At 36.7% G+C, this 26,625-nt stretch overlaps 1 protein-coding gene across 5 annotated transcripts in view; it reads left to right on the forward strand.

The window, feature by feature from the left end:
• Positions 1–26,625, forward strand: part of NME7 (NME/NM23 family member 7) — a 244,015-nt gene that overhangs the window by 118,242 nt on the left and 99,148 nt on the right. The window contains exon 11 of one of the 5 annotated variants that reach the window (XM_045797519.2): positions 804–13,740. The exons of the other annotated variants lie outside the window; for them this stretch is intronic. Within the exon in view, the coding sequence (XP_045653475.2) occupies positions 804–905 (102 nt within the window). The 3' untranslated portion in view covers positions 906–13,740. Of the gene's footprint in view, positions 1–803; positions 13,741–26,625 lie in introns of those variants that run through there. 5 annotated transcript variants of the gene reach the window in all.

The raw sequence follows: 26,625 nt of genomic DNA on the forward strand, positions 1-26,625 counted from the left end.
AAAATACCATTAGTAGTTATAGTCAAACTATGCATTAGGGACAATAGAATGGTTCTTAAAGTTTGTTCTCAGACTTTGGTTTATTTATTCTTCTTCTACTCTCTTTCTTTGTCCCTTTTCTTCCACCCCTCCAGCAAAATTGTAAGTGTTCAATGCTTACTACATGCCAGTCACTGCGCTAGGTTTATAATAATGATCAAATAAGTATAGTCCTTATCTTTGAGGAACTTATAGTCTAGTTTTAGGAGGTAGAATTGATAAATGGCAGTCTCACTCTAAACTGCCAGTGTGCCAATCTATTCATGTATTGTATTAAAATAATTTAGAAATTCATGTCATCACTGCTTAGTCATTTCCATGTCTGAAGAGAGACTGTGGGTTACAAAACATGTAAATATAACTAGTGTGTGGGAAAAATGCAAGGTGTGTCATGGCCATACAATTAATATTTGATTAATGAATAGACAGGCTACTTTTAATGTGTACCTAAAATCCGGTATTCACTCATTATTTAAAAATATTTCATAATAAAAAAAATTTTTTAAAAGAAAAAAAGAAAAATATTTCATCTACCAAAATGAGTTCTTTTTTTCTTTATTCTTTCTAAGATGTAGAACTACTTTTTAAGTTGATTCAAAAGAAGGTTCAGCCTTACAGTGAACATTAGACCACTTGGTAACTATATATGTTGTGAATCGACCTCACTTTCATCATTGATGTCTGCACTATTGGCAGATTTGTTCTCTTATATCTGGAAGGAAACACACATTGCGTATGAACAGAATTTATTTCAGTTTCTCTAGAAGTGGTCTGCAAGAAAGGGTGCTTCACAACACACGTCACTGGTGGGGAAGGGTATGTTAAACTTTCCATTTTTATTTATTTACTTTATAAAAAGAAATTAAGTTTTAGTAAAATTTAATGTATAGACTAATAAGAGTACATTTATATAACCTGTTAAACTACATACATGTTTTGATGTATTTACATATTTTACTGACAAGGGTGGTTAAAAATGTTGGAGTCTACTGCATGAAAGGGAAAACAAATATCACAGGTTTCTTTACAGTTAGAGAAAGATTCACTCACCACACCATCACCTGCAGAAAATACATCCACTTAGGCAGAAAACCTAATTTGCCTCTGAAAGAGGTTTTGATTGCACCTGCTCAAGAATTTCACTGTTGAGTAGTTTGGTGGTTTTCCTGCTGAGCCATTAGGAAACTGAAAGAGTCACCAAAGAAGTGGTAAATTACCTGGAAAAATTGTGCAGAATGTATTTGTTCTTGGACTGGTGTGTATGACAAGCCAAATAACCTCACATCATTATGCCTTATTTTATGAAAAATATGTTTGTAAAATATTTTATGTAAAGGACCTTATTTAAGGGATTCTGAATTTTTTGGTCAAGTGATTCCTTTGGCTATTTGGAACCTTTTGTGATTCTATACAAATTTTAGGATTTTTTCCCCTATGTCTATGAAGAATGTCCTTGGAGTTTTCATAGAAATTGCATTTAATCTATAGATGGCTTTGGGTAGTGTGGACATTTTAACAGTATTCATTCTTTCCGTCCTTGAACATGGGATATCTTTCCATTTGTTTCATTTTCCATTTCTTTTTCTTTCTTTCTTTCTTTCTTTCTTTCTTTCTTTCTTTCTTTCTTTCTTTCTTTCTTTCTTTCTTTCTTTCTTTCTTTCTGATTCCATTTATTTATTTGACAGAGAAAGACAGGCAGAGAGAGGGGGAACACAAGCAGAGGGAGTGGGAGAGGAAGAAGCAGGCTCCCAGTGGAGCCTTTGTTCCTTTCAACTTTGCTGAATTTATATTTCTAACACTTTTTGGTGGAGTCTTTAGGATTTTCTATATATAAAATCATATCATCCACAAACAAAAGTAGTTTTACTTCCTTTCTGATTTGGGTGCCTTTTTCTTTTTCCTACCTGATTTCTCTGGCTAGGATATTGATTACTATGTTGTATACGAGTGGTGAGATTGGGCATCCTTGTTTTATTCCTTATAGAAGAGAAAAAGTTTTCAGCCTTTCATCACTGATATAATGCTAGCTGTGGCCTTACCAAATATGGCCTTTACTATGTTTACTGATTTATTAACAAATTTTTGAGAGTTTTTAATCATGAAAGGAAGTTGTATTTTGTCATCTATTTTTTTCTTCATCTATTGAGATGACTATATGATTTTTTCCTTCATTCTGTTAATGTGATGTATCACATTTATTGATTGGTATATATTGAATCATCCTGGCATCCCAGGTATAAAGGCCACTTGATCATGATGTGTGATTGTTTGAATGTGGTGTTGAATTCAGCTTGCTAATATTTTGTTGAAAATGTTTGCCTCCATATTTATCAGGGTTATTGGCCTGTAGTTTTCTTCTTTTGTAGTGTCATCTGGCTCTGGGATTAGGGTAATGTTGTCTTCATATAATGAATTTGGGAGTACTCCCTCCTTTTCAGTTTTTTGGAAGAGTTTGAGAAGGGTTGGTGTTAATTCTTCTTTAAATGTTTGGTAGATTTTACCAGGGAAATTATTTGGTCCTGGGCTTTTCTTTGTTGGGAGATTTTTGATTTCTCATTCAATCTCATTATTGGTATCTTCAGATTTTCTATTTCTTTATGATTCAGTTTTAGTAGGTTTAATATTTCCAGGAATTAATCCATTTCTTATAGGTTGTCTAGTTAATTGGTGTATAATTGTAATAGTTTATTTGATTCTTTATATTTCTTTGGTATCAGTTGTAATATCTCCTCTTTCATGTCTGATTTTATTTATTTGAGTCATTTCTCTTTTCTCTTAGTAATCTCGCTAAAGGTCTCTTATTTTCTTTATCAGTTCAAAAAAAAGCAGGTTTTGGTTTCATTGATCTTTTCTATTGTTTTTGTGGTTTCTATTTCATTCCTTTCTGCTCTGACCTTTGTTATTTTCTTCCTTCTGCTAAGTTTGGGCTTAGTTCTTTTTTTTCCGGTTTCTTAAGGTGTAAAGTTAGGTTGTTTATTGGAAATCTTTCTTGTTTTTTAGCGTTGGTGCTTATTGCTATGAACTCCCTCTTAGATCTGCTTTTGCTGCAACCCATAAGTTTTGGTATGTGTGTTTCCATATTCATTTGTTTTAAGATCTTTTTTGATTTCTCTTTTGATTTCTTCTTTGACCCATTGGTTGTCCAGTAGCATGTTTAATTTCCACATATTTATTAACTTTCAGTTTTCTTCCTGGTATCGATTTCTAATTGCATACTATTGTGGTCAGAAAAGATACTAGATATGATTTAAGATTAATTAAAATTACTGAGGCTTGATTTGTAACCTATCATATGATGTATCTTGGGGAATGTTCCATGGGCACTTGAGAAGAATGTAATTCTGTTCCTGTTGGATGAAATATTCTGTATATGTCTCTTAGGTCCCTTTGGTCTAAAGTATGGTTCAACTCAAATGTTTCATTATTGATTTACTCTCTGGATAATCTGTTCACTATTGAAAGTGGAGTATTGATGTCCCTTACTATTATTCTATTGTTGTCTGTTTCTCCCTTTACATCTGTCAGTATTTGTTTAAGATACTTAGGTGTTCCAAAGTTAGGGGCGTATATATTTATAATTGTTATATTTCCTTGATGATTTAGCCATTTTATCATTATATAATGACTTTTTAATTAAATTTTTAATTTTAATTTCAGTGTAGTTAACATATAATGTTATATTAGTTTCAGGTGTACAATATAGGGATTTAGCAATTTTGTACATTACTCAGTGCTCATCATGATAAGTATATCTTTAATCTCCATCACCTATTTCACCCATCCCCCCACCCACCTCCCCTCTGGTAACCATTAGTTTGTTTTCTATAATTAAGAGTCTGTTTCTTGGTTTGTCTCTCTCTATCCTTTTTTTTTTTTTTTCCATTTTGTTTCTTAAATTGCACATGTGAGTGAAATCATGTGGTATTTAACATTCTCTGATCGATTTATTTTGCTTAGTATTATACTCCCTAATTCCATCCCTGTTGTGGCAAATGGCAAGATTTCATTCTTTTTTTGGCTGAATAATATTTCCATATATATATATATATACATATATATATGTATATATATATACACACACACACACATATGTGTGTGCATATGTGTATGTGTGTGTGTGTATCACATCTTCTTTATCTGTTCATCTATCAGTGAACACTTGTGCTGCTTCCATGGTTTGAGTATTGTAAATAATGCTGCTCTAAACATAGGGGTGCATGTATCCCTTTGAATTAGTGTTTTTGTATTTTTTGGGTAAAAGTAGTGTGATTAGTAGGGTAATTAGTGATTAGTAGTAGGGTAAAAGTTACTGGATTGTAGGGTAGTTCTATTTTTAATTTTTTCAAGAAACCTCCATGCTCTTCCACAGTGGACATAGCAGTTTGTAGTCCCACCAAGAGTGCACAAGGTTTTCTTTTTCTCCACATCCTCTCCAACACTTGTTTCTCGCGTTTTTTGATTTTTGCCATTGTGACAGGTGTGAAGTGATGTCTCATGGTAGTTTTGATTTGTGATGATTTCCTGATGATTAGTGATGTTGAGCATCTTTTCATGTATCTGTTGGCCATGTCTTCTGCCCATTTTTAAAATGGGTTATTTGTTTTTTGGGTGTTGAGCTATATTAGTTCTTTATATACTTTGGATACTAACCCTTTATCAGCTATGTCATTTGCAGATATCTTCTCCCATTCAGTAGGTTGCCTTTTAGTTTTTTAAATTGTTTCCTACACTGTGCAGAAACTTTTTATTGTTGCTTTTATTTCCTTTGGCTCAGGAGACATATATAGAAAAAATGTCATTATGGCTAATGTTAAAGCAGTTGCTCTCTTCAAGGATTTTTATGGTTTTAGGTCTCATATTTAGGTCTTTTATCCATTTTGGGTTTGTTTTTGTGTGTGGTGAAAGAAAGTGGTCCAATTTCATTGTTTTGCATGTTGCTGTCCAGCTTTCCCAACACCATTCGTTGAAGAGATGATCTTTTTCCCATTGGATATTCTTTCTTGCTTTGTCAAAGATTAATTGGTCATATAACTGTGGGTTTATTTCTGGATTTTCTGTTCTGTTCCATTGGTCTGGGTGTCTGTTTTTATGCCAGTACCATGCTGTTTTCAATACTACAGCTTTGTAATATAACTTGAAGTCTGGAATTGGGATACCACCAGTTTTGTTTTTCTTTTTCAAGATTGCTTTGGCTATTTTGGGTGTTTTGTGGTTCCATACAACTTTTAGGATTGTTTATTATAGTTCTGTGAAAAATGCTTTTGGTATTTTTATGGAGATTGCTTTTAATTTGTAGATTGCTTTGGGTAGTATACACATTTTAACAATATTTGTTCTTCCAACCCATGCACAGGGAATGTCTTTCTGTTTCTTTGTGTTATCTTCAATTTCTTTCATCACTGTTTTATAGTTTTCAGAGTATAGTTCTTTCACCTCTTTGGTTAAGTTTATTAGGTATTTTATTGTTTTTGGTACAGTTGTAAGTAGGATTATTTTCTTAATTTCACTTTCTGCTGCTTCATTATTAGTACATAGAAATGTAACAGATTTCTACACATCGGTTTTGTATCCTACAAATTTACTGAATTTATTTATCAGTTCTAGTAATTGTTCAGTGGAGTCTTTAGGGTTTTTTATATATACTATCATGTCATCTGGAAATAATGAAAGTTTTGTTTCTTCCTTACCAATTTGAATGCCCTTTATTTCTTTTTTATTGTCTAATTGCTGAGGCTAGGATTTCTAGTACTATGTTAAATAAAAGTAGTGAGAGCGGACATCCTTGTCTTGTTCCTGACCTTAGCAGAAAAGCTCTCAGTTTTCCCCCATTGAGTATGATGTTGGCTGTGGGTTTTTCATATATGGCCTTTATTATGTTGAGGTATGTTCCCTGTAGACCAACTAGAGTTTTTATTGTGAATGGATGTTGTACTTTGCCAAATGATTTTTCTGTATCTATTGAAATGATGATATATGGTTTTCATCTTTTCTCTTATTGATGTGATGTATCACATCAATTAATTTATGGCTATTGATCCATCCTTGCATCCTGGGAACAAATCCCGCTTGACCATGTGAATGATTTTTTTAATGCATTGTTGGATTCAGTTTGCTAATATTTTGTTGAGGTTTTTTCCATCTGTGTTCATCAGAGATATTGACTTTTTTTTTTTTTTTTTGGTAGTGTCTTCATCTGGTTTTGGTATCAGAGTAATACTTGCCTCACAGAATGAATTTGGAAGTTTTCCTTCCTCTTCTGATTTTTGGAATAGCTTGAAAAGAATAGGTATTAACTCTCCTTTTTCCCCCCTAGAGGAAGGAGGGGCAGAGGGAGAGGATCGTAAGCGGCTGCACATGTTACCTGACATGGGGCTTGGTCCCAGACCTTGAGATCATGACCTGAACTGATATAAAGAGTTGAACACTTAACCGACTGAGCCACCCAGGCTTCCCAGTGTTAACTCTTTAATGTTTGGCAGAATTTTCATGGAAAGCCATCTGATCCTGGAGTTTTGTTTTTTGGGAGTTCTATGATTACTAATTCAGTTTTATTGCTGGTAATTGGTCTGTTCACATTTGCTGTCTCTTCCTGCTTTAGTGTTCATAGGTTATGTTTCTCAGAATTTATCCGTTTCTTCTAGGTTGTGAAATTTATTGGCATACAGTTTCTCATAAAATTGTCTTATAATTTTTTGTTTATGTGAGTCATTTCTTGCTCACTTGCTCTTTTTTGTTGTTATTTTTTTATTTTTATTTTTATTAATTTGTTTTTGATGAGTCTGGCTGGAGATTTATCAGTTTTGTTGTTGATCTTTCCAATGAACCAACTCCTGGTTTCATTGATCTGTTCTGTTGGTTTTTTAGTTTCTATATCATTTATTTCTGCTCTAAATTTTATTATTTCCTTCCTTCTCCTGGTTTTGGTTTCTGTTTTTTTTCCCCCCATCTCCTTTAGGTATAAGTTTAGGTTGTTTATTTGAGATTTTGTTTGTTTGTTTGTTTGTTTTGTAAAGTAGGCCTGTATTGCTATACACTTTCCTCTTAGAACTGCTTTTGCTGCATCCCAAAGATTTTGGACTATTGTGTTTTCATTTGCATTTGTATCTATGTACTTTAAAACATTTCTTCTGTGATTTCTTTCCCAGTCATTGTTTTGTAGCATGTTATTTAGCTTCCATGCATTTGTGCTCTTTCCAGATTTTTTTCTTGTGGTTGATTTCTAGTTTCATAGCATTGTGGTCAGAAAACATGCATGGTATTGACTTCAGCCTTTTTGAAAGACTTTGTGGCCTTCTAGGCAATCTGTTCTGGAGAATATTCCATGTGTACTTGAAAAGAATGTGTATTCTGCTGTTTTAGGATGAAGTGTTCTGAATATGTCTGTGAAATCAGTCTGGTCCACTGTATCATTCAAACCCATTGTTTCCTTGTTGATTTTCTGTTTGGAGGATCTGCTGTTGATACAAGTCAGGTGTTAAAGTGCCCTACTGTTATTGTATTACTGTCCATTTTATCCTTTATGTTTGTTATTGACTGTTTTATGTATTTGGGTACTCCCATGTTGGGTGCATAAATATTTATGATTGTTATCTTCCTTTTGGATTGTCTCCTTTATTATTATATAGTGCCCATCTTTGTCTTTTGTTACAGTTTTTGTTTTAAAGTCTATTTTTTCCAAAATAAGTATTGCTATCCCGGCTTTTTTTTGACATCTATTTGCACGATAGATGTTTCTCCATCCCCTCATCTTCAATCTTCAAGTGTCTTCCAGTCTGAAGTGAGTCTTTTGTAGGCTCATATAGTTTTTTTTTTAAAATTCATTCTGTCACCTTATGTCTTTTAAAAAAAAAAAAAGATTGATTGATTTTAGAGAGAGAAAGAAAGAGAGAGTGAGTGAGTTGGGGAGGGAGAGGGACAAGCAGACTCTGCACCCAGACACAGGGCTCGATCCCAGACCCTAAAATCATAACCTGAGCCAAAACCAAGAGTTGTATCCTTAGTCAACTGAGCCACCAACGTACTTAGTCTTTTGATTGGAGCATTTAATGGTCCATTTATAGTCAAAGTAATTATTGATAGAAAATTCTGTTATTTGTTTTGTGGTTCTTTTTGTAGTTTTTCTCTGATCTTTCTCTTGCTCTCTTTCATGGTTTGTTGGCTTTCTTTAGTGATATACTTGGATTCCTTTCTCTTCATCTTTTGCCTATCTATTGATTTTTGATTTGTGGTTACCGCTTGTTTTGTACATAACATCTTTTGCATATATCTATATTAAGTTCATGGTTGCTTAAGTTTGATCCCATTCTTTACTCCTCTTTCCTTCACATCTTAGGTATATGGTGTCATATTTTACATCCTTTTATTTTGTGAATCCCTTCTATGATTTTTACAGATATATTTATTTTTAATGCTTTTGGGTTTCCTACTTTTCATACTCCCACTTATGGTCTTTTGTTTTTCCATTCAAAGAGTCCCCTTTACTATTTAGGGCTGGTTTAGTGGTCATGAACTGTTTTAGTTTTTGTCTGAGAAATTCTTTATCTCTCCTTCTATTCTGAATTATAGCCTTGTAGAGTAGGGTGTTCTTGGCTGCAGATTTTTCCCTTTCAGCACTTCGAATATATCATGTCACTTGCTTCAGGCCTGCAGAGTTTCTGCTGAAATATCTCCTGAGAGTTTTATGGGGTTTCCCTTGTATATAACTGTCTTCTTTTTTTGCTGTTTTTTAAAAAAATATTTTTATCACTACTTTTTGCCATTTTAACCCTATATTTCTTGGTGTAGACCTTCTTGGGTTGATTTTGTTGGAGGATCTCTGTGGCTCCTAGGTATAAATGTCTGTTTCCTTCTCCAGATTAGGAATGTTTTTAGCTATTATTTCTTCAGATTTATTTTTTGCCCCCTTTCTCTCCTCTTCTCAGATTCCCATAATGTGAATGTTATTATGCTTGGTGGAGTCACTGAGTTCCCTAATTTTTTAAGGATATTAATTTCTTTCTCTCATTTGTTCATCTTGATTATTTTATATTACTCTGTCTCCCAGGTCATTAATTTGTTTTTCTGCTTCCTTTAGCGTGATATTTATTTCAACAAGTCTATTTTTAATTTCATATACTGTGTTTTTCATCTCTGATTGGTTCTTTTTTATCTGTGTGGTAAGGGTCTCATTGATGTCTTACAGTCGTTTCTCAAGTCCAGTGAGTATCTTTGTGATCATTACTGTAAAGTCTCTGAGACATATCACTTATATTCATTTCACTTAGGTCTCTTGCTGTGGTTTTGTCTTGTTCTTTCATTTAGGACATATTCCTCTGTTTCTTCATTTTGTCTAACCCTCTATGTCTGTTTCTGTGTGTTAGGAAAGTCAATTATGTCTCCTGCTCTTGAAGGTAATAACCTTATGAAGAAGAGGTCCTGTCGTGCCCTGTAGTGCTTTGTCTCCTGTTCCCCAGGACCTGCACTTCAGGAAGTGTCTCCTATATGTGTTACATGTGCCCTGCTGTTATGTCCTTTCCATTGTTTCCTCTTGTCCAGTTATCTGCAGAGGCTCTCTTTGCCTGTGTGGGCAGTGTTTTGTCCCCAGCCTGGTAGGGCACAGTTTAACTTAGTGTACAGTGGTCTGCCTACAAAGTGAGACTTGCCCCTGATGTCACCCGAACAAAAGCCTCCTGGTCAGGAGATGAGGTTTTGATGGGGATTGCTCCAGTTTTCTGGGGGAAAGGACCCACCTTGCTGGACTTAGGCAAGCTTGACTAGATAGAGCAGATCCATCAAAGTGTAGGTGGTGGGAGGGGCTTCATGTAAGCAAGTTGGGTAGAAAGTGTTATGCAATGCTGGTTCCCACAGGGGGCCATGTGTTTATGCTGAGGGGTAATGGTGGGGGGATGTCATCTGCTAGCTCCTTTATTCCTGGAAGGGTCTCCCTGTGATCCCTGCCTCTCTGGCCATGCTCTGAGATAAGTAAATAACTCTCCCTCCCCTGTGCCCTAGGCATTTTTCAAACTGCTGTTTCTATGCTGTATCTCTACTGCCTATTTGTTGCACTGTACCTTTAAGTGGGGACTCAACTTTCCAGAACTGAGCCTGCTGATTTTTAAGATTCCAGGCTTTAAGTCCCACTGGGTGTATGTACTCATGAAATTCAGTCCCTCTCGCTTTCAATGCCAAATGTTATGGGGATTCATCTTCCCTGTGAGGGCTCTCCAGTGTGATAGTTTGCTTCTTGCCCTTCCCTGCACCCTGGGCTCACTCCCGACGAGGGTCAACCATGGTCCCCTTTTCTCCCAAACTGGGTTTCTTCCCTTTCTAACTTTTTTAATGTGACCTCTTCTCTACTTTTACTTGTGGAGTTTGTGGTCTTCAAGTCATTTTCTGAGTTATTTACACTCTTGTGAATGTTATGTAGTTGAATCTATGGGATGAAGTGAGTTTACTGTCCTCTTATTCCATCATCTTCTCAGCCTGTACCTCTATAATGACTTTCTTTGCCTTTTGTTACAGTTTTTGGCTTAAAGTCTATTTTTTCCCTGTATAAATAATGCTACCTTTGTTGTCTTTTGGTTTCCCATTGCATAGGATATCATTTCCATCTCTTCACTCTGAGCCTGTGTGTATCCTTAAAGCTATATGAGTCTCTTGAAGACAGCATATAATTTGGTCTTGTTCTTTAAATCCATCCAGGCACTCCATGCCTTTTGATTGGAGAATTCATTCTATTTACATTTAGAGTAATTCCTGATAGGTAAGGACTTACTAATGCCATTTTATGGCTGTTTTGTAGTTCCCGTTGTTCCTTTCTTCCTTTTTGGTTGCCTTCCATGTATGTTGATGATTTTCCATAGTGGTATGCTTTGAGTCTCGTGTCTTTATCTTTTGTGAATTTACTGTTGGTTTTTGCTCTCTGGTTACCATGAGCATTATATAAATATCTTTGTGATATAATAGTCTATTTTCTTCTGGTAACAACTTAGCTTTGCATACAATCAAAGTTCTTCTTTTATTCCCCCATTTTATATTTTTGATATCACAGGTTTCCTCTTTTTATGTTGTCAATTTGGTAACAAATTATTATAGTTATTTTTTTTTAAAGATTTTATTTATTTATTTGACAGAGATAGAGACAGCCAGAGAGAGAGGGAACACAAGCAGGGGGAGTGGGAGAGGAAGAAGCAGGCTCATAGCGGAGGAGCCTGATGTGGGGCTCGATCCCATAACGCTGGGACCACGCCCTGAGCCGAAGGTAGACGCTTAACCGCTGTGCCACCCAGGCGCCCCTATAGTTATTTTTAATACTCTTGTTTGTTAACCTTTATACAAGAGTGAAGTGGTTAACACACCTCCATATTAAAGTATTAGAATATTCTGTACACTTATCTTTATATTTTCAGATTTTTTTTTCATATTACCACTTAACATCCTTTCATTTAAGCCTGAAGAACTTCTTTCAGCATTTCTTCTAAGGCAGTCTGGAGTGATAAGCTTCCTCAGCTTTTGTTTAACTCTCCTTCATTTCCAAAGGACAACTTTGCTTGATAGAGTATTTTTCATTGGCAGTTGCTTTTTATTTTCTTTCAGCATTTTGAATATAATCATCCCACTCTCTCCTGGCCTATAAGATTTCTGCTGAGAAAGTTATTGATAGCTTTGTGGGAGTTCCCTTGTAAGTTATAGGCTTCTTTACTCTTGCTGCTTTTAAGTGTCTCTGTCTTTGATTTTTGACAGTTTTGTTATAATGTGTCTCACAGAAGAGCTGTTTAAGTTGAGTTTATATGATGATCTGTGAGCTTCATGAATTTGGATATCCAAATCTCTTTCCAGATTTGGGAAGTTCCTAACTATTCTTTCTTTATATAAGCTTTCTACCCTGTCTCCCTCTCTTCTCTTTCTGGGACTTCAATAATTTGCAAATTATTTCTTTTGATGGTATCCCATGGATTACATAGCTTTCTTCCTTCTTTTTTCTTTGTTCTCCTGTAACTGGATAATTTCCTACTTCCTGTCTTTTAACTCACATGTTCTTTCTTCTGCTTCATCCATTCTGATATTAATGCTCTGTAGTTCCTTTTTCATTTTATTCATTGTATTTTTCAGCTCCAGAATTTTTTTATTTCTTCTTTTATGATTTCTATCTTTGTTAATCTTCTCAGTTTGTGTGTGTATTCGTTTTTTTTTTAAATTTTGTTGAATTGTCTCTCTGTGTTTTCTTGTAGCTCAGTGACCTTCCTTAAAACAGTATTTTAAGTTCTTTATCAGATAAATAGCAGATATTCATGTCTTTGGGATCAGCTTGTGGAAGATTATTGTTATCCTTTGGTTGTGTCATGTTTCAAAGATTTTTCACAGTCCCTGAAGATTTGTTTTGCTGTCTTCACATTTGAAGTAGCAGTGAGAACTGAGCACCTTCCTTCTTTACTAACTACCTTCCAGAGAGAAATCTCTTCTGTCAGCCTTCCTAGGGATTCTCAGAACTTTTATGGATGCACCTGGTCCACACTTTTGCTCCCTCTTTTGGCAGAATTCTTAAACTTGCATGCCTTCTTTTGATCCTCCAATGCACTAGGCCAAGTGCCAACAGCCTCCCTTTTGCTTTCCCAAAGGTTGACCTAAAGCTCAATTTGTGGTCTCTCTCTGGCTCACAGATTCTTACTTATTTTCTGCACATGCTCACTTGCCATCCATCAAAGCTTTCTCACTGCCCCTGTGGGAGAGCTCACAGGGTTGGAGGTATATAGGTGAGGGATGTGGAGCACTGGTGGTGCCCATGGGCCAGTTGGGGGATCTGCAGATAGGACATCCCTAGCAGCTCACAGTTCAGCTGGTCGATGGAATCTGTGGCCCAGTTTTTAGAATCCATGTCCTTTTAATGGTCTCCAAGAGTCTTATCTTCTACTTTTCCAGCTATTCCCACTCTCCAGTAATGTAGCTCACAATTCAGTACTTTGAATGGAGTGAGAGAGAAATAAGTTTCTTTGGCATCATCCCGCACAGCTGGAAAGGCCCAGCTGTTCACTCACATACTTTCACTTTCCCCTCTTGGGAGAAATCACAGGGTAAGAATATCTCTCATGACCCTGAGCTGTGCCACTTTTGGAGAAGGGTGATACATGTAAAATCGGACTATTCATTTCACCCACTTCAGTGCGTCCAACTCCTATTGTTTTGCTCCAACTGTGAGTTAGGACTTCTCTGCTGGAGACCTAGACTTCCACAAGGGTACTCCTGTTCATAAGTGATTGTCTAAGTTTTTACTGGACTTCTAGACTGTGGCCAGGAGGGGCTGGAGCTGGTGCAGGAGCCACTGTGGGATCCACAACTGGGTTTTTACCTGATGCACAGGTGGGGAAGACTCCTCTTATGTCTTTTGGTATATAATACTGGATCCCAAAGCTCTCACAAAGGCACTGTTTTCATGACTGAATGTCAAATTGTTGTGGAGGGAGGGACACGATGAAAGAGGTCTTATTCAGCCATGTTGCTGACTTCTCTCCTTTCTGAACATTCTTATGTAAACTTTTTTTTCCTCTGTTTTCTTGAAAGAGATTCCCAGAAAGCAAATTTCTGAAACAAAGAATACAGATTTAAAACAGTGTATATTAAACTATTTTCTAGAAAATTTGTTCCAATTTGCATTCCTGCCAGCAATGTGTAGAGTACATAGTTATGAAGATTGAGGATTATTAAGCTGAAGTATTTCTAATTTAATGGGTGAAATTGTGATTTCATTGTTTTAATATTACTTTTAATTAATTAATTAATATTAATTACTTTTAATTAATTAAGTAATTAATATTAATTACTTTTAAAAGTAAACGTTTTATTGATTATATGTCTTGTCTTGTAATTGTTTTATGTAATTGTTTTAATAGTAATTACTTTTAAAGGTAAACGTTTTATTGATTATATGTCTTATCTTGTAATTGTCTTATGTCATTTGATCAATTCTCTACATTTTTATCATTTTTATGTGCTCCGTTTATATATGAAAGTTGTTTTTCAGTTATTTTCCCAGTTTAATTTTTAATTTGCTTCACGTAAAGAAGATTTTTTTTTTTTTTTTTTTAAGATTTTTATTTATTTATTTGACAGAGATAGAGACAGCCAGCGAGAGAGGGAACACAAGCAGGGGGAGTGGGAGAGGAAGAAGCAGGCTCATAGCGGAGGAGCCTGATGTGGGGCTCGATCCCACAACGCCGGGATCACGCCCTGAGCCGAAGGCAGACGCTTAACCGCTGTGCCACCCAGGCGCCCCCACGTAAAGAAGATTTTAAGGTGTAGTCAAGTCTATCGTTTTTTTTTCATTTATGGTGCTTTTATAAAAACTTTGATAAGGGGCGCCTGGGTGGCTCAGTCAGTTAAGCGTCTGCCTTTGGCTCATGTCATGATCCCAGGATCATGGGATTGAGTCTTATGTCAGGTTCCCCGCTGAGGGAGCCTGCTTCTCCCTCTCCCTCCTGCCTATGCTGTCTCTTGCTATCTCTCTCTCAAATAAATAAAATCTTTTAAATAAATAAATAAATAAATAAATAAATAAATAAATAAATAAAACCTTTCCTTCCTCATTAGAGAATAATAATTTCCCTGAATAGTTTTGTGGTTTCACTTTATACTTAATTATTTTATACATTGAATTTTTTGTTGCTCATCATCCACAATAAAGTTCTGATTCCCTCATACCTGCCCCCCAAAACTTCACCAGTTGCCATAGCATCAATTATTGAGTGCTCTTTGTTTTCCTGCTGATTTATGATACCTTATTTCTAAGTTATTTGTTAAGTTTCATTAATCATCATATCAATTTTTATACCAATACATGTAGTTTTAATTAGTGTGTAGCTTTATCTTAAGTTTTCCACAGTTCGATTATTAGTTCCTTCTTGTGGTTTTCTGTGTATTTATTCAGCTTGGTATTCACTATGTTTTTACATTCTTTTTGATCAAATTGGAAAGCTTTTCAGCTAATATTTCTTTGCCTATTTAGCCTTCCTATTCTCATCCCTCCTGCAACTCCAGTTACATATGTGCTTGATAATTTGATACAAATTATTGAGGCTCTGTACATCTTTTAAAGCTTTATTTCTTTGTGCTTCAGTTTGGGTGATTTCTATTAACTTATCTTGGACTTATGGATTCCTTCTTCTTTTCCATTCAGCTTTTAATTTCAAATGTAGTAATTTTTAGTTCTAAGATTTGCATTTGATTCATTTTTACAGTTTAACATAACTTTCCTTAAACTCCCTGTCTTTCTATGCACTATATCCACTTTTTTCCCCTATGTCTTTTTTTAGCATACCATTGTAGCTGTTTTATTTATTTTTACTTTTTAATTTAAATTAGTCAACATACAGTACATCATTAGTTTCATATGTAGAGTTCAGTTATTCATCAGTTGCATATAACACCCAGTGCTGATCACATCATATGATCTTCTTAATACCCTTCACCCAGTTATCCCATTCCCCTACCCACCTCCTCTCCAGCAACCCTTAGTTTTTTTCTTAAGTTAAGAGTCTCTCATGGTTTGTCTCCCTCTCTGATTTCTTCCGATTCACTTTTCCCTCCCTTCCCTTGTGATCCTCTGTGCTGTTTCTTATATTCCACATATGAGTGAAATCATATGGTAATTGTCTTTCTGATTGTCTTATTTTACTCAGAATAATAACCTCCACGTCAATGTAAATTCCATCCATGACAGTGTAAATGGTGAGAATTCATCCTTTCTGATGGCTGAGTAATATTCCTTTGTGTATACATATGCACCATATCTTCTTTATCCATTCATCCATAAATGGACATCTCAGCTCTTTCCATAGTTTGGCTATTGTGGACGTTGCTGCTATAAATGTTAGGGTGCAGGTGCCCCTTCAGATCACTACACTTGTATCTTTGGGGTAAATATCCAGTAGCACAATTGCTGCGTCATAACGTAGCTCTATTTTTAACTTCTTGAAGAACCTCCATACTGTTTTCCAGAGTGGCTGTAATCAGCTTGCATTCTCACCAACAGTGTAAGACGGTTTCCATTTCTCTGCATTCTCGCCAACATCTGTCGTTTCCTGATTTGTTAATTTTAGCCGTTCTGACTAGTGTGAGGTGGTATCTCATTGTCATTTTGATTTGTATTTCCATGATGCTGAGTGATGTTGAGCACTTTTTCATGTGTCAGTTGGCCATTTGGATGTCTTCTTTGAAGAAATATCTGTTCATGTCTTCTGCCCATTTCTTGACTGGATTATTTGGTTTTTTTGGGTGTTGAGTTTGATAAGTTCTTTATAGATCTTAGATACTAGCCCTTTATCTGATATGTCATTTGCAAATATCTTCTCCCATTCCATTGGTTGCCTTTTAGTTTTGTTGACTGTTTCCTTTGCTGTACGGAAGGTTTTATCTTGATGAAGTCCCAATAGTTCATCTTTGCTTTTGTTTCCCTTGCTTTTGGAGGTGTGTTTGCAAGCCAAGAAGTTTGCTGCCTGTGTTCTCCTCTAGGATTTTGATGCTTTCCTGTCTCACATTGAGGTCTTTCATCTGTTTTGAGTTTATCTTTGTATGGTGTGAGGAAAAGGTTCAGTTTCATTCATCTGCATGTGGCTGTCCAATGTTCCCAGCACCATTTATTGAAGAAACTGTCCTTTTCACACTGGATATTCTTTTCTGCTTTGTTGAAGATTAGTTGACCATAGAATTGAGGGTCCAATTCTGGGTTCTCTATTCTGTTCCATTGATCTGTGTGTCTGTTTTTGTGCCAGTACCATACTGTCTTGATGATTACAGCTTTGTAGTAGAGCTTGAAGTCTGGCATTGTGATGCCACCAACTTTGTTTTCCATTGTTTCCATATTCCATTTCAGAACATTCTTCTGGCTCTTTGGAGTCTTTCCTGGTTCCATACAAATTTTAGGATTATTTGTTCCAGCTCTGTGAAAAATGTTGATGGTATTTTGAAAGGAATTGCATTGAATGTGTAGCTTGCCCTGGGTAACATAGAAATTTTAACAATATTTATTTTTCCAATCCATGAGCATAGAATGTTTTTCCATTTCTTTGTGTCTTTCTCAATTTCTTTCATAAGTGTTATATAGTCTTTAGAATACAGAACATTTACTTCTTTGGTTAGATTTATTCCTAGGTATCTTATGGTTTTTGGTGCAATTGTAAATGGGATCGATTCCTTAATTTCTCTTTCCTCTGTCTCATTGTTAGTGTATAGAAATGCAACTGATTTCTGTGCATTGATTTTATATCCTGCCACTTTGCTGAATTCCTGTATGAGTTCTAGCAATTCTGGGGTGTAGTATTTTGGGTTTTCCACATAAAGTATGTCAAGAGTGAGAGTTTGACTTCTTCTTTGCCAATTTGAGTGCCTTTTATCTCTTTTTGTTGTCTGATTGCTGAAGCTAGGACTTCTAGTACTATGTTGAACAACAGTGGTGAGAGTGGGCATCCCTTGTGTGTTCCTGACCCTAAAGGAAACACTCTCAGTTTTTCCACATTGAGAATGATATTCACTGTGGGCTTTTTGTAGATGGCTTTTATGATATTGAGGTATGTCCCCTCTATCCCTACACTGTGGAGCTGTTTTAAAGTCCTTGAATGTTGATTTTAACATCTGGTTTGTCTGTGGGCTTGTGACTGATTTTCCTCTTGATATGGATTACGTACTTTGAATATCTAGTAATTTGGGGTTATGTGCTGGAACATTACGTAAGATATGTTGTCACAGACTCTGGATTTTGTTACCCTCTTATGAAGAATGTTCTAGCAGACAGTTAACATTGCTGGTTTTAGGTTTTGGCAGGGTGGATCTGTTTTGTCATTTCCCTTAGACATGGTGTGATTTCCTAATTCTCACTGGTGTTATTTCGTAAGACATGGCTCTTAGAGGTTTCAGTTGAAAATCCAACCCAGGTGTTTACCAAACCTTCTACTTTGACAGATTGACACTCTTCATCTTTTCTGCAGTGAGTAGCTGCTGAAGCTCTGCTTACCTCTTTCAGCCTTCTGACATTTGTTTCTCCCCTGGCCTCTCTGAAATCTTGCCGCACACATGCACATTCAGGGATCAGTCAAGGATTTGAGGGAGTTTATTTACGGATTTTTTTTTTTTTTTTTTTTTGGCTACCTACTCCCTAGGATTTTGCCCCATTCCATTTTCAGCTGCTCTAGCTATCTCAGTCCTCATCCTCTTATTCCTCAGGCCAATAATACTGAGATTTTCTGCTTGAGCTCTGTCACATTGACTGGAGAGTAACCTCATGGGAAAAGCTGTGTTTGTATTTATATATGAAGTTCTTTGTGGTTCTTTTCTTTCAAGGGTTGAATCCTTTGATTTTTCTTTGGTCCTGTCTAATTTCTATATATATCAGCCAGAGGTTGGGGCCAGAGTTGGAGTAGAGTTTTAATTATCCGTGTACTTGTTTTTAGTGTAAGTGAATCGTACATGAATGGAAGCCTAATAATCATACAATCATTCTTTTCTTCTTCTCCTCCTATCTCTATGACTTCTCCATCTTCATCTCCTTGGCTAGACTCTATCCTTTAAATGAGGGTATCCTGAGGGACTTCATCCTTTTTGTCTCTTCAGAGTCTGGAAGCTCTCCCTGGGTAAACCATTAGTATTAATATAGTAGTACATTATCTACCAGTTAATATGCATGGGACTCCAAAATCCATGATTCCAACTCAGATCTTTCTCCTTTGCTCCATGTGCTTCTAAAATTCCATGTTTTCTCCCTCCCCTCACACATTCTTCTATTTTTATGAATGCCACTAGTAATCATCCTACCTGAAAACTGGAGAATCATCTGGCACTCTCTTTTCTCCTTTATCCCCACACATCTATTTGTGTCCTAAGTCCCCAAATGAACACCTCTTTTATATCTAAGTGTATGTTTCTTTATCTTCACCCCCGTGCTACTTAGTTCATTGCTTATCCTCACTGTTTCTATTATCTCTAAAATTTTCTCCAGTTTGCAGTGTCTTATTCTTCATACATACCCTCAACATTACTGATACAGCACTCTCTCTAAAACACAAGTGAAAAATTACTGTTCCTCAGCTTAAAGCCTTGATGTGACTCCCTACTGGTTAGTTACCTCTCACAGGAAGGCATACAGTGTCCTCCATGATGTAGCCCTTACTGCTTCTGGCCTCATTTCTTGCTGCAATTTTTTTTGTCTTTTTTCTGTCTACTCTTCACTAACATAAATGTTTATTATTCCTTAATAAACCAGTGTCTTTCTTCACTCTCCCCCTGCACTTCTGTTTATATGTCCTTCTCTACATATAGATATAAGCATAAGTACCTCCTCAAATCCTCAGCTTTTTCCCAAGCATCTGGGAATTATTTCTTGGCCACTCTACCCTCAGACAGAATTGACTGCTTGCTGTCACTGTACCCTATATATACGATACTTTCATATCACCTGTTAAATTGTCTGTACTTATTTACCGTATTAAAAGTCACCCTTAAGATCATATTTTACTCTTGGTATTCTAAACAGAATGTAATAATGGAATGTTGGAAAGTATTTGACAAATAGTTGAGGGGGGAACAAGTGAATGGATGAGTATGTTTGGGTATTATTGGATAATTGGTAGTGAGGCCTCATGATGGTATCATGGTAATGTAAGAGACTAGACTTATTTGTAGGAAATAACTAAATAACTAAAATATTGGAGTAAACATGTTGGCTACTTGTTTTCAAATGGTTGATAACAAAAACAATTGTCTGTACTCTGCACTGTTCTCTAAGTTTATGATTATTTCAGAATAAAATTTGGAAACTAATGTGTGGTCCTTAAAACTTAAAAATAAGTAAACAAGATATTATTGTCTCTAAAGTCAAGTCTAGCCTTACTGAAAAGTGTGAAAGAAATAGATTATATAGTCCTTGTGTCCTTCCTCCCCTCGCCACAGTCCCAGGATCTCAGGCTTAGGCTTCCGCTGCTTCCTTGCTGAAGAAAATCTCTAATCAGATCTGGTAAATTCAGTCACACTGAGATGCAAATTACTACTCAGAATTAACATATTATCACTTCGTAGGGTTTTTCATTTCCTTTTTCTCTTTTAACAGAATGTATTACTTAAAAAAAACAACAACAAAAAACAGTTCCAGTTTTGGTCCCAGGAAGGTGACTGAGGAAAGAGAAACTGACAGAAGAAGGGACTTCTTAGTTACCTCCAATCATTCATTCATCCAGACATATTTGAGTACCTGCTATGTGCCAGGCACTATTCTAGGTACTGGGGATATACCAGTGAAGAAAACAAGCAGTGTGTGTGTGTGTGTGTGTGTGTGTGTGTGTGTGTGTGTGTCTTAGAGAGAGAGAATTTGCTCACAGAGCATTCAAGCTTACCTTCTACTTGGAGACATAAAATAAACAAAAAAATAGAATGCGTACTATTTCCTATAGTATGGAGAAACACGAAGGAAGAAAAGGGGGCTGGAGTTAAGGGCATATAGATAGGATTCTATTTTAAATTGGAGTCATCAGCAAAGGTGGTCTTACTGAGATGGTGGTATTTAAGAAAAGAAGGAATAAAAAAGTAAGCCATGCGACTTTCCAGGTGAAGAGCATCATAAGAGGAGCAAACAGCCAATGGGAGAGGAGCTTGCTTGAAGTAATCCAGGAACCCAGAGGAATGAGCAAGATGGGGAATAAGATCAGAGAGAAAGGGGCTGGGACAGATCTTGTAGACCCTTATAATGACTTTAAGCTTTGCTCTGTGTGAGACTGTAAGTTTTTGAAGAGTTTGAGCAGAATGGTGACGTGATTGGACTTTTAAAAGGATCATAGTCACTGTTTTGTTAAGAACAGTCTAAAGGGAGGCAAAGGTGGAAATTGCAGTCTGGATCCAAGATGATGGTGACTTGGACCAGAAGGGTAGTGGTGGGCATGCTGAGAAATAGCTAGGTGTTATTTACCAGGTTGCTTACCCTTTGCTTCTCTTTTTATCTTGAGTGGGTGAGCGGATGAAGATTAAAACTGATGCAATCCTAGAGAAGGGGCATGGCAGAATCCTTAGTTCTAGGAGATGGAAATAGAACGGAACAGAATTCTGTCCCCTCTGTTCTGGTTTCATCTCCATCTACTTATGAGACAAGTAGAAGATGACCACACTCTTTCTCTATCAGTTTAGTGTATGACAACAGTTAGAGTAGGCATTTATGCTGGTCTAGAGGTCACATATTCACAGATTAAAACAGGTGAAGAATTTCTGTTGCTAGTTTGTAGTAAAAAATTCAAGAAATATTTTTCTTAGGGTAATCAACTTAATTATTTAATAAGCATTTCATTGATCTTAGCAAATATAAAAATAATAAAAATACATTTTCAGAAGAGTATTTAATATCTTAAGTGCATTTTTAAAGTAAGAAAATTAAAAGTATTCCAAGTATAATAAGAATTTACAGTAGTATGTCAAAATGCGGTGCGATAGTAATTTACTTAATTTGAAGTGATTTGTATGTGATAACTTACAATACCTGTTAAGTGCCTTAGCAGTGGAAAATAATTCTATTGTAAATCATCGTGTTTTTAATGAAGAATCAGTTATAACAGAAAAACAAAACGAACCCACTTATCTTAATGTTGTCTGCAGTGAGAGTGACCAGCCCTGTCCCAGTTTGCCCAGGACTTTCCCAGGATTAGTACCAAAAGAGTGGAGGCCTGAGAAATCCTCATTCCTGGGAAAACTGAGGTGGTAGAGCACTCCAAAAAATTTGCCCCATATTGCATGATAGCTCTTAAAAACAAACTGTAACTAAGGGTCTGCATATTCATATTCATTTCAAAGAATTTTTAAATGGATGTTGTATTGAGTTAGAAAAGTTCAGAAGAAGCGCCATTAACCTGCTTCCACCTATCTCCAAAGAGGGTCACTTGGCTTCAGTTTTAAAGCTAAAAACTAATCAATTTTTAAACTCAACTTTATTTTCTTTATAAGTAACCCTTACACTGGAATTCGTTTACAGGTAGGGATGTTAAGTAGAGGCTGATTTGCCAGAACAACAAATGTGATTGAAAGCTCAAGTGCAGACGTTAGGAAAAGGTAATTGAAATATAAGTAAAGGCTTAAAATTGTGACTTACACAAATCTTTCTTGAGGGATAAGGATGGAAACGATAGGAGAATAAGGAAAAACTGTCTCAGAAGGTCTTCCTAACTTTCCTTCTATCAAGTACCTATAGCTGCTCCATCATTTTGGAACACATTCCATCATATTAAAACACATTTCAGAATGGGCAGTTTCGAGTAAATATTAACTTGTTCATTTCAGCTATTACTCTTCATTCATAAATTCAAGCACATACTGAAGACTTGCCGTGAATCTGATGTCACACTTGTTCATTAGGGATTCAAAGAGGAGTAGTACACAGCTGGGACCCTCAAGGAGCTCTCAGTTGAATGGGAGAATCAAGCAAATAAATTTCAATCAGGTATGATAAAGAGAGGAGATCAGATGGCAGCCCAGGGAAGACTATTTAGGAAAGACTTCCCTGAGGAGATGATGCCTGAAGCTATATAAAGACTAAGTAAAATTTGGCTAAGCCAAGATGGAAGGTTCCAGAGAAATGAAGAAATCCTTTTTATCACTACAGGGTGAGAGAGCACAATTTGAGCTGGCTTCTTTTTTTTTTTTTTAAATGATTTTTTATTATATTATGTTAGTCACCATGCAGTACATCCCGGTTTCCGATATAAAGTTCGATGATTCATTAGTTGCATATAACACCCAGTGGACCATGCAATACGTGCTCTCCTTACTACCCATCACCGGTCTATCCCATTCCCCCACCCCCTCCCCTCTGAAGCCCTCAGTTTGTTTCTCATAGTCCATAGTCTCTCATGTTTCATTCCCCCTTCTGATTACCCCCCCTTTCTTTATCCCTTTCTTCCCCTACCAATCATCCTAGTTCTTATGTTCCATAGATGAGAGAAATCATATGATAGTTGTCTTTCTCTGCTTGACTTATTTCACTTAGCATTATCTCCTCCAGTGCCGTCCATGTTGCAGCAAATGTTGAGAATTCGTTCTTTCTGATAGCTGAGTAATATTCCATTGTATATATGGACCACAACTTCTTAATCCAGTCATCTGTTGAAGGGCATCTCGGCTCCTTCCACGATTTAGCTATTGTGGACATTGCTGCTATGAACATTGGGGTGCATATGGCCCTTCTCTTCACTACGTCTGTATCTTTGGGGTAAATACCCAGTAGTGCAATGGCTGGGTCATAGGGTAGCTCAATTTTTAACTTTTTAAGGGACCTCCACATTGTTTTCCAGAGTGGCTGTACCAACTTGCATTCCCACCAACAATGTAGGAGGGATCCCCTTTCTCCACATCCTCTCCAACAATTGTTGTTTCTTGCCTTGTCTATTTTTGCCATTCTAACTGGCGTAAGGTGGTGTCTTAGTGTGGTTTTGATTTGAATTTCCCTGATGGCTAATGATTTTGAACATTTTTTCATGTGTCTGTTAGCCATTTGTATGTCTTCATTGGAAAAGTGTCTGTTCATATCTTCTGCCCATTTTTTGATTTGTTTATTTGTTTCTCGTGTATTGAGTTTGAGAAGTTCTTTGTAGATCTTGGATACCAGTCTTTTATCCGTAGTGTCATTTGCAAATATCTTCTCCCATTCCGTGGGCTGCCTCTTAGTTTTTTTGACTGTTTCCTTGGCTGTGCAGAAGCTTTTTATCTTGATGAAGTCCCATAAGTTCATTTTATCTTTTGTTTCTCTTGCCTTTGGAGATGTGTCATGAAAAAGGTTGCTGTGGCCGATGTCGTAGAGGTTGCTGCCTATGTTCTCCTCTAGAATTTTGATGGATTCCTGTCTCACATCGAGGTCTTTCATCCATTTGGAGTTTATTTTTGTGTAGTCAAAATGTCTCTCTTTGCAGATGACATTCTTTTTTTTCATTCTTTTGCATGTAGCTGTCCAATTTTCCCAGCACCATTTATTGAAGAGACTGTCTTTTTTCCACCGGATGTTTTTTCCTGCTTTATCAAAGATTAGTTGCCTAAAGAGCCGAGGGTCCATTTCTGGGTTCTCTATTCTGTTCCATTGGTCTATGCCTTTCCCTTAAGATCAGGAACACGACAAGGATGCCCACTCTCGCCATTAATATTCAACATAGCACTAGAAGTCCTTGCAACAGCAATCAGACAACAAAAAGGGATAAAAGGTATCCAAATCAGCAAAGAAGTCAAACTGTCTCTCTTCGCAGATGACATGATACTGTATATGGAAAACCCAAAAGAATCCACCCCCAAACTACTAAAAGTTATAGAGCAATTTAGTAATGTGGCGGGATACAAAATCAACGCTCAGAAATCAGTTGCATTTCTATACACGAATAATGAGACTGAAGAAAGAGAAATTAGGGAATCCATCCCATTTACAATAGCACCAAAAATCATACGTTATCTTGGAATTAACTTAACCAGAGACATAAAAGATCTATATTCTAGAAACTATAAATCACTCTTGAAAGACATTGAGGAAGACATAAAAAGATGGAAAAATATTCCATGCTCATGGATCGGAAGAATTAACGTAGTTAAAATGTTCGTGCTACCCAGAGCAAACTACACCTTCAATGCTATCCTGATCAAAATACCGAGGACATTTTTCAAAGAACTGGTGCATTTGCTGAGCTGGCTTCTAATGGGAAAGCAAAGCTCTTCCCACATGCCTTCACTATTGCTTCCCACAGGAAAGTCTGGATCTTGGTCAAGGAACTTTACTCTTCTAGGAAGAGGACTTGTATTCAAGATCGAGAGCACTTATCTTAAGGAAGCAGTTCCTTTCCAAAGTGGTATCTCTCACACCATCTGCAATCTTGGTCTCTTGTTTCCCCCACCCCCCTTTCCAGTGGTATTGGTGATAAAGATTGGGGCCACTCATTTCGATTGGGAAAAGGTCCAGTGTTACTCTCTACAGAAGGTTTATCTCCTTTCCTGGGGTTACTTGCCTATCCTTGGGAAGCCTTGAGGCGGGCTGCTCTGGTGTTGGGTATAATAGAAATTCAAACAACAGCCACCACCAAAATTAAAATTTTAATAACTTTCAATGCTAGTATTTCTTTTCAGGCAGGAAGGGGGTTGTGTGGTTTTCCTCCGAGGTAAGTAGGTAAGGCCATGGGAGAATAAGCTGGGCTGTGACAAGAAACTAAAAGTATAGCTAAACTGTTAAGAAATGCCTAGCAATTTCAGAGTAGGAAGTAAAATGAAGAAAGAACTCAAGCCACCAGCAGAGGCTAGAATTGGGCAAAGAGACCAAGTCTAGTGGCTGGGTGGGTGAAGGGATTTTCAGAGCAGTATTTCTAAAATTTAAGTCAAGGACGCCCGGGTGGCTCAGTCGGTTAAGCATCTGCCTTCTGCTCAGGTCATGATCCCGGGGTCCTGGGGTCCTGGGATCAGAGCCCAGCTGTTGGGCTCCTTGCTCCCCAGGGAGTCTGCTTCTCCCTCTGCCTCTGCTTCACCCTCCCCCTTGTGCTGTCCTTATCTTTCTCTCTCACTCTCTCTCTCTCAAATAAAATCTTAAAAAAAAATAAAATCTAAGTCTAGGATATTTGTGTTTCTGTGGTATAAGTCATCCTAATCTTCTCAGAGCTTTGGTAAAATCAGATATGTCTTAAAGCTTTCTGGGGGTACTGGTGTGGATAGAAAAGGAAAGCTTAAGCCTGTAGCACATTGACCTTGCAGTGCCTGGAGGCAGTGGGTGGGGCATCTGGGCAGGTGAGAGGTGATCCTTAAAGCTGCCACCAGCACCAAGATGCCACACCAGGGAATTTATTCAAGTGCACACGTCAGTCCTTTGTTCTTAAATACATCAAAGGGGAGAAGGCCATCTGGTAAATGTATTTTACTTCCTTTGACTTCTTTTCTTATATGACCTTGCATCCCACTGATGTGGTAAGTTCTAAGACTTAGGGAATGAGATGGAAGACGGGCAATGGAATACATGGAACAAGTCTTAAAGTTTGGATGACTTTAGGCAACCATTGTTCTGTAGAAATATAATCCAAGCTACAGATGTAATTTAAAATTTTCGAATAAAATAAGAATATTCTAGTAGCCACATTAAAATAACTAAAGAGAAACAGGTTACATTAATTTTAACTATATATTTTATTTAATCCAGGATATCCAAAATATTATAAGGTTATAATTAATATAAAAATTACTAATGAGAAATCTTATATTCTTGTTCATTTTTACTAAGTTTTTAAAATCTGTCATTCGTTTTCCACTTAGAGCACATCTGAATTTGAACTAGCCACATATCAGGTAGGCTAGTGGCTACCATTAGACAGTGTAGCCCTAGCTGTTCCGGCAGGCCTTGCTTAGAAACATAGAGCCTTCTGCCATAGTCTAGCTGAGGTTACTGGAGTGCTACACTGGGGCTTGTGGTCAAAACAATAAAGTATTTATGTTGCTTAGTTTGATTCCTTTGTGCATATTTCTCAGGTAATTTAGAGATAATTAGCCAGTCTTGGGTTGATGTCAGATTCCTGGAGCCTTTGGCCAGAAAACCACCAATATAGTCCCAACTTCATGTTCCACTGGAGCATGCATTGAAGG

The sequence above is a fragment of the Ursus americanus genome, chromosome 2 (genome assembly GCF_024610735.1).
Source record: "Ursus americanus isolate L20-20 chromosome 2, mUrsAme1.1.p, whole genome shotgun sequence".
Taxonomy (NCBI): Eukaryota; Metazoa; Chordata; class Mammalia; order Carnivora; family Ursidae; genus Ursus; species Ursus americanus.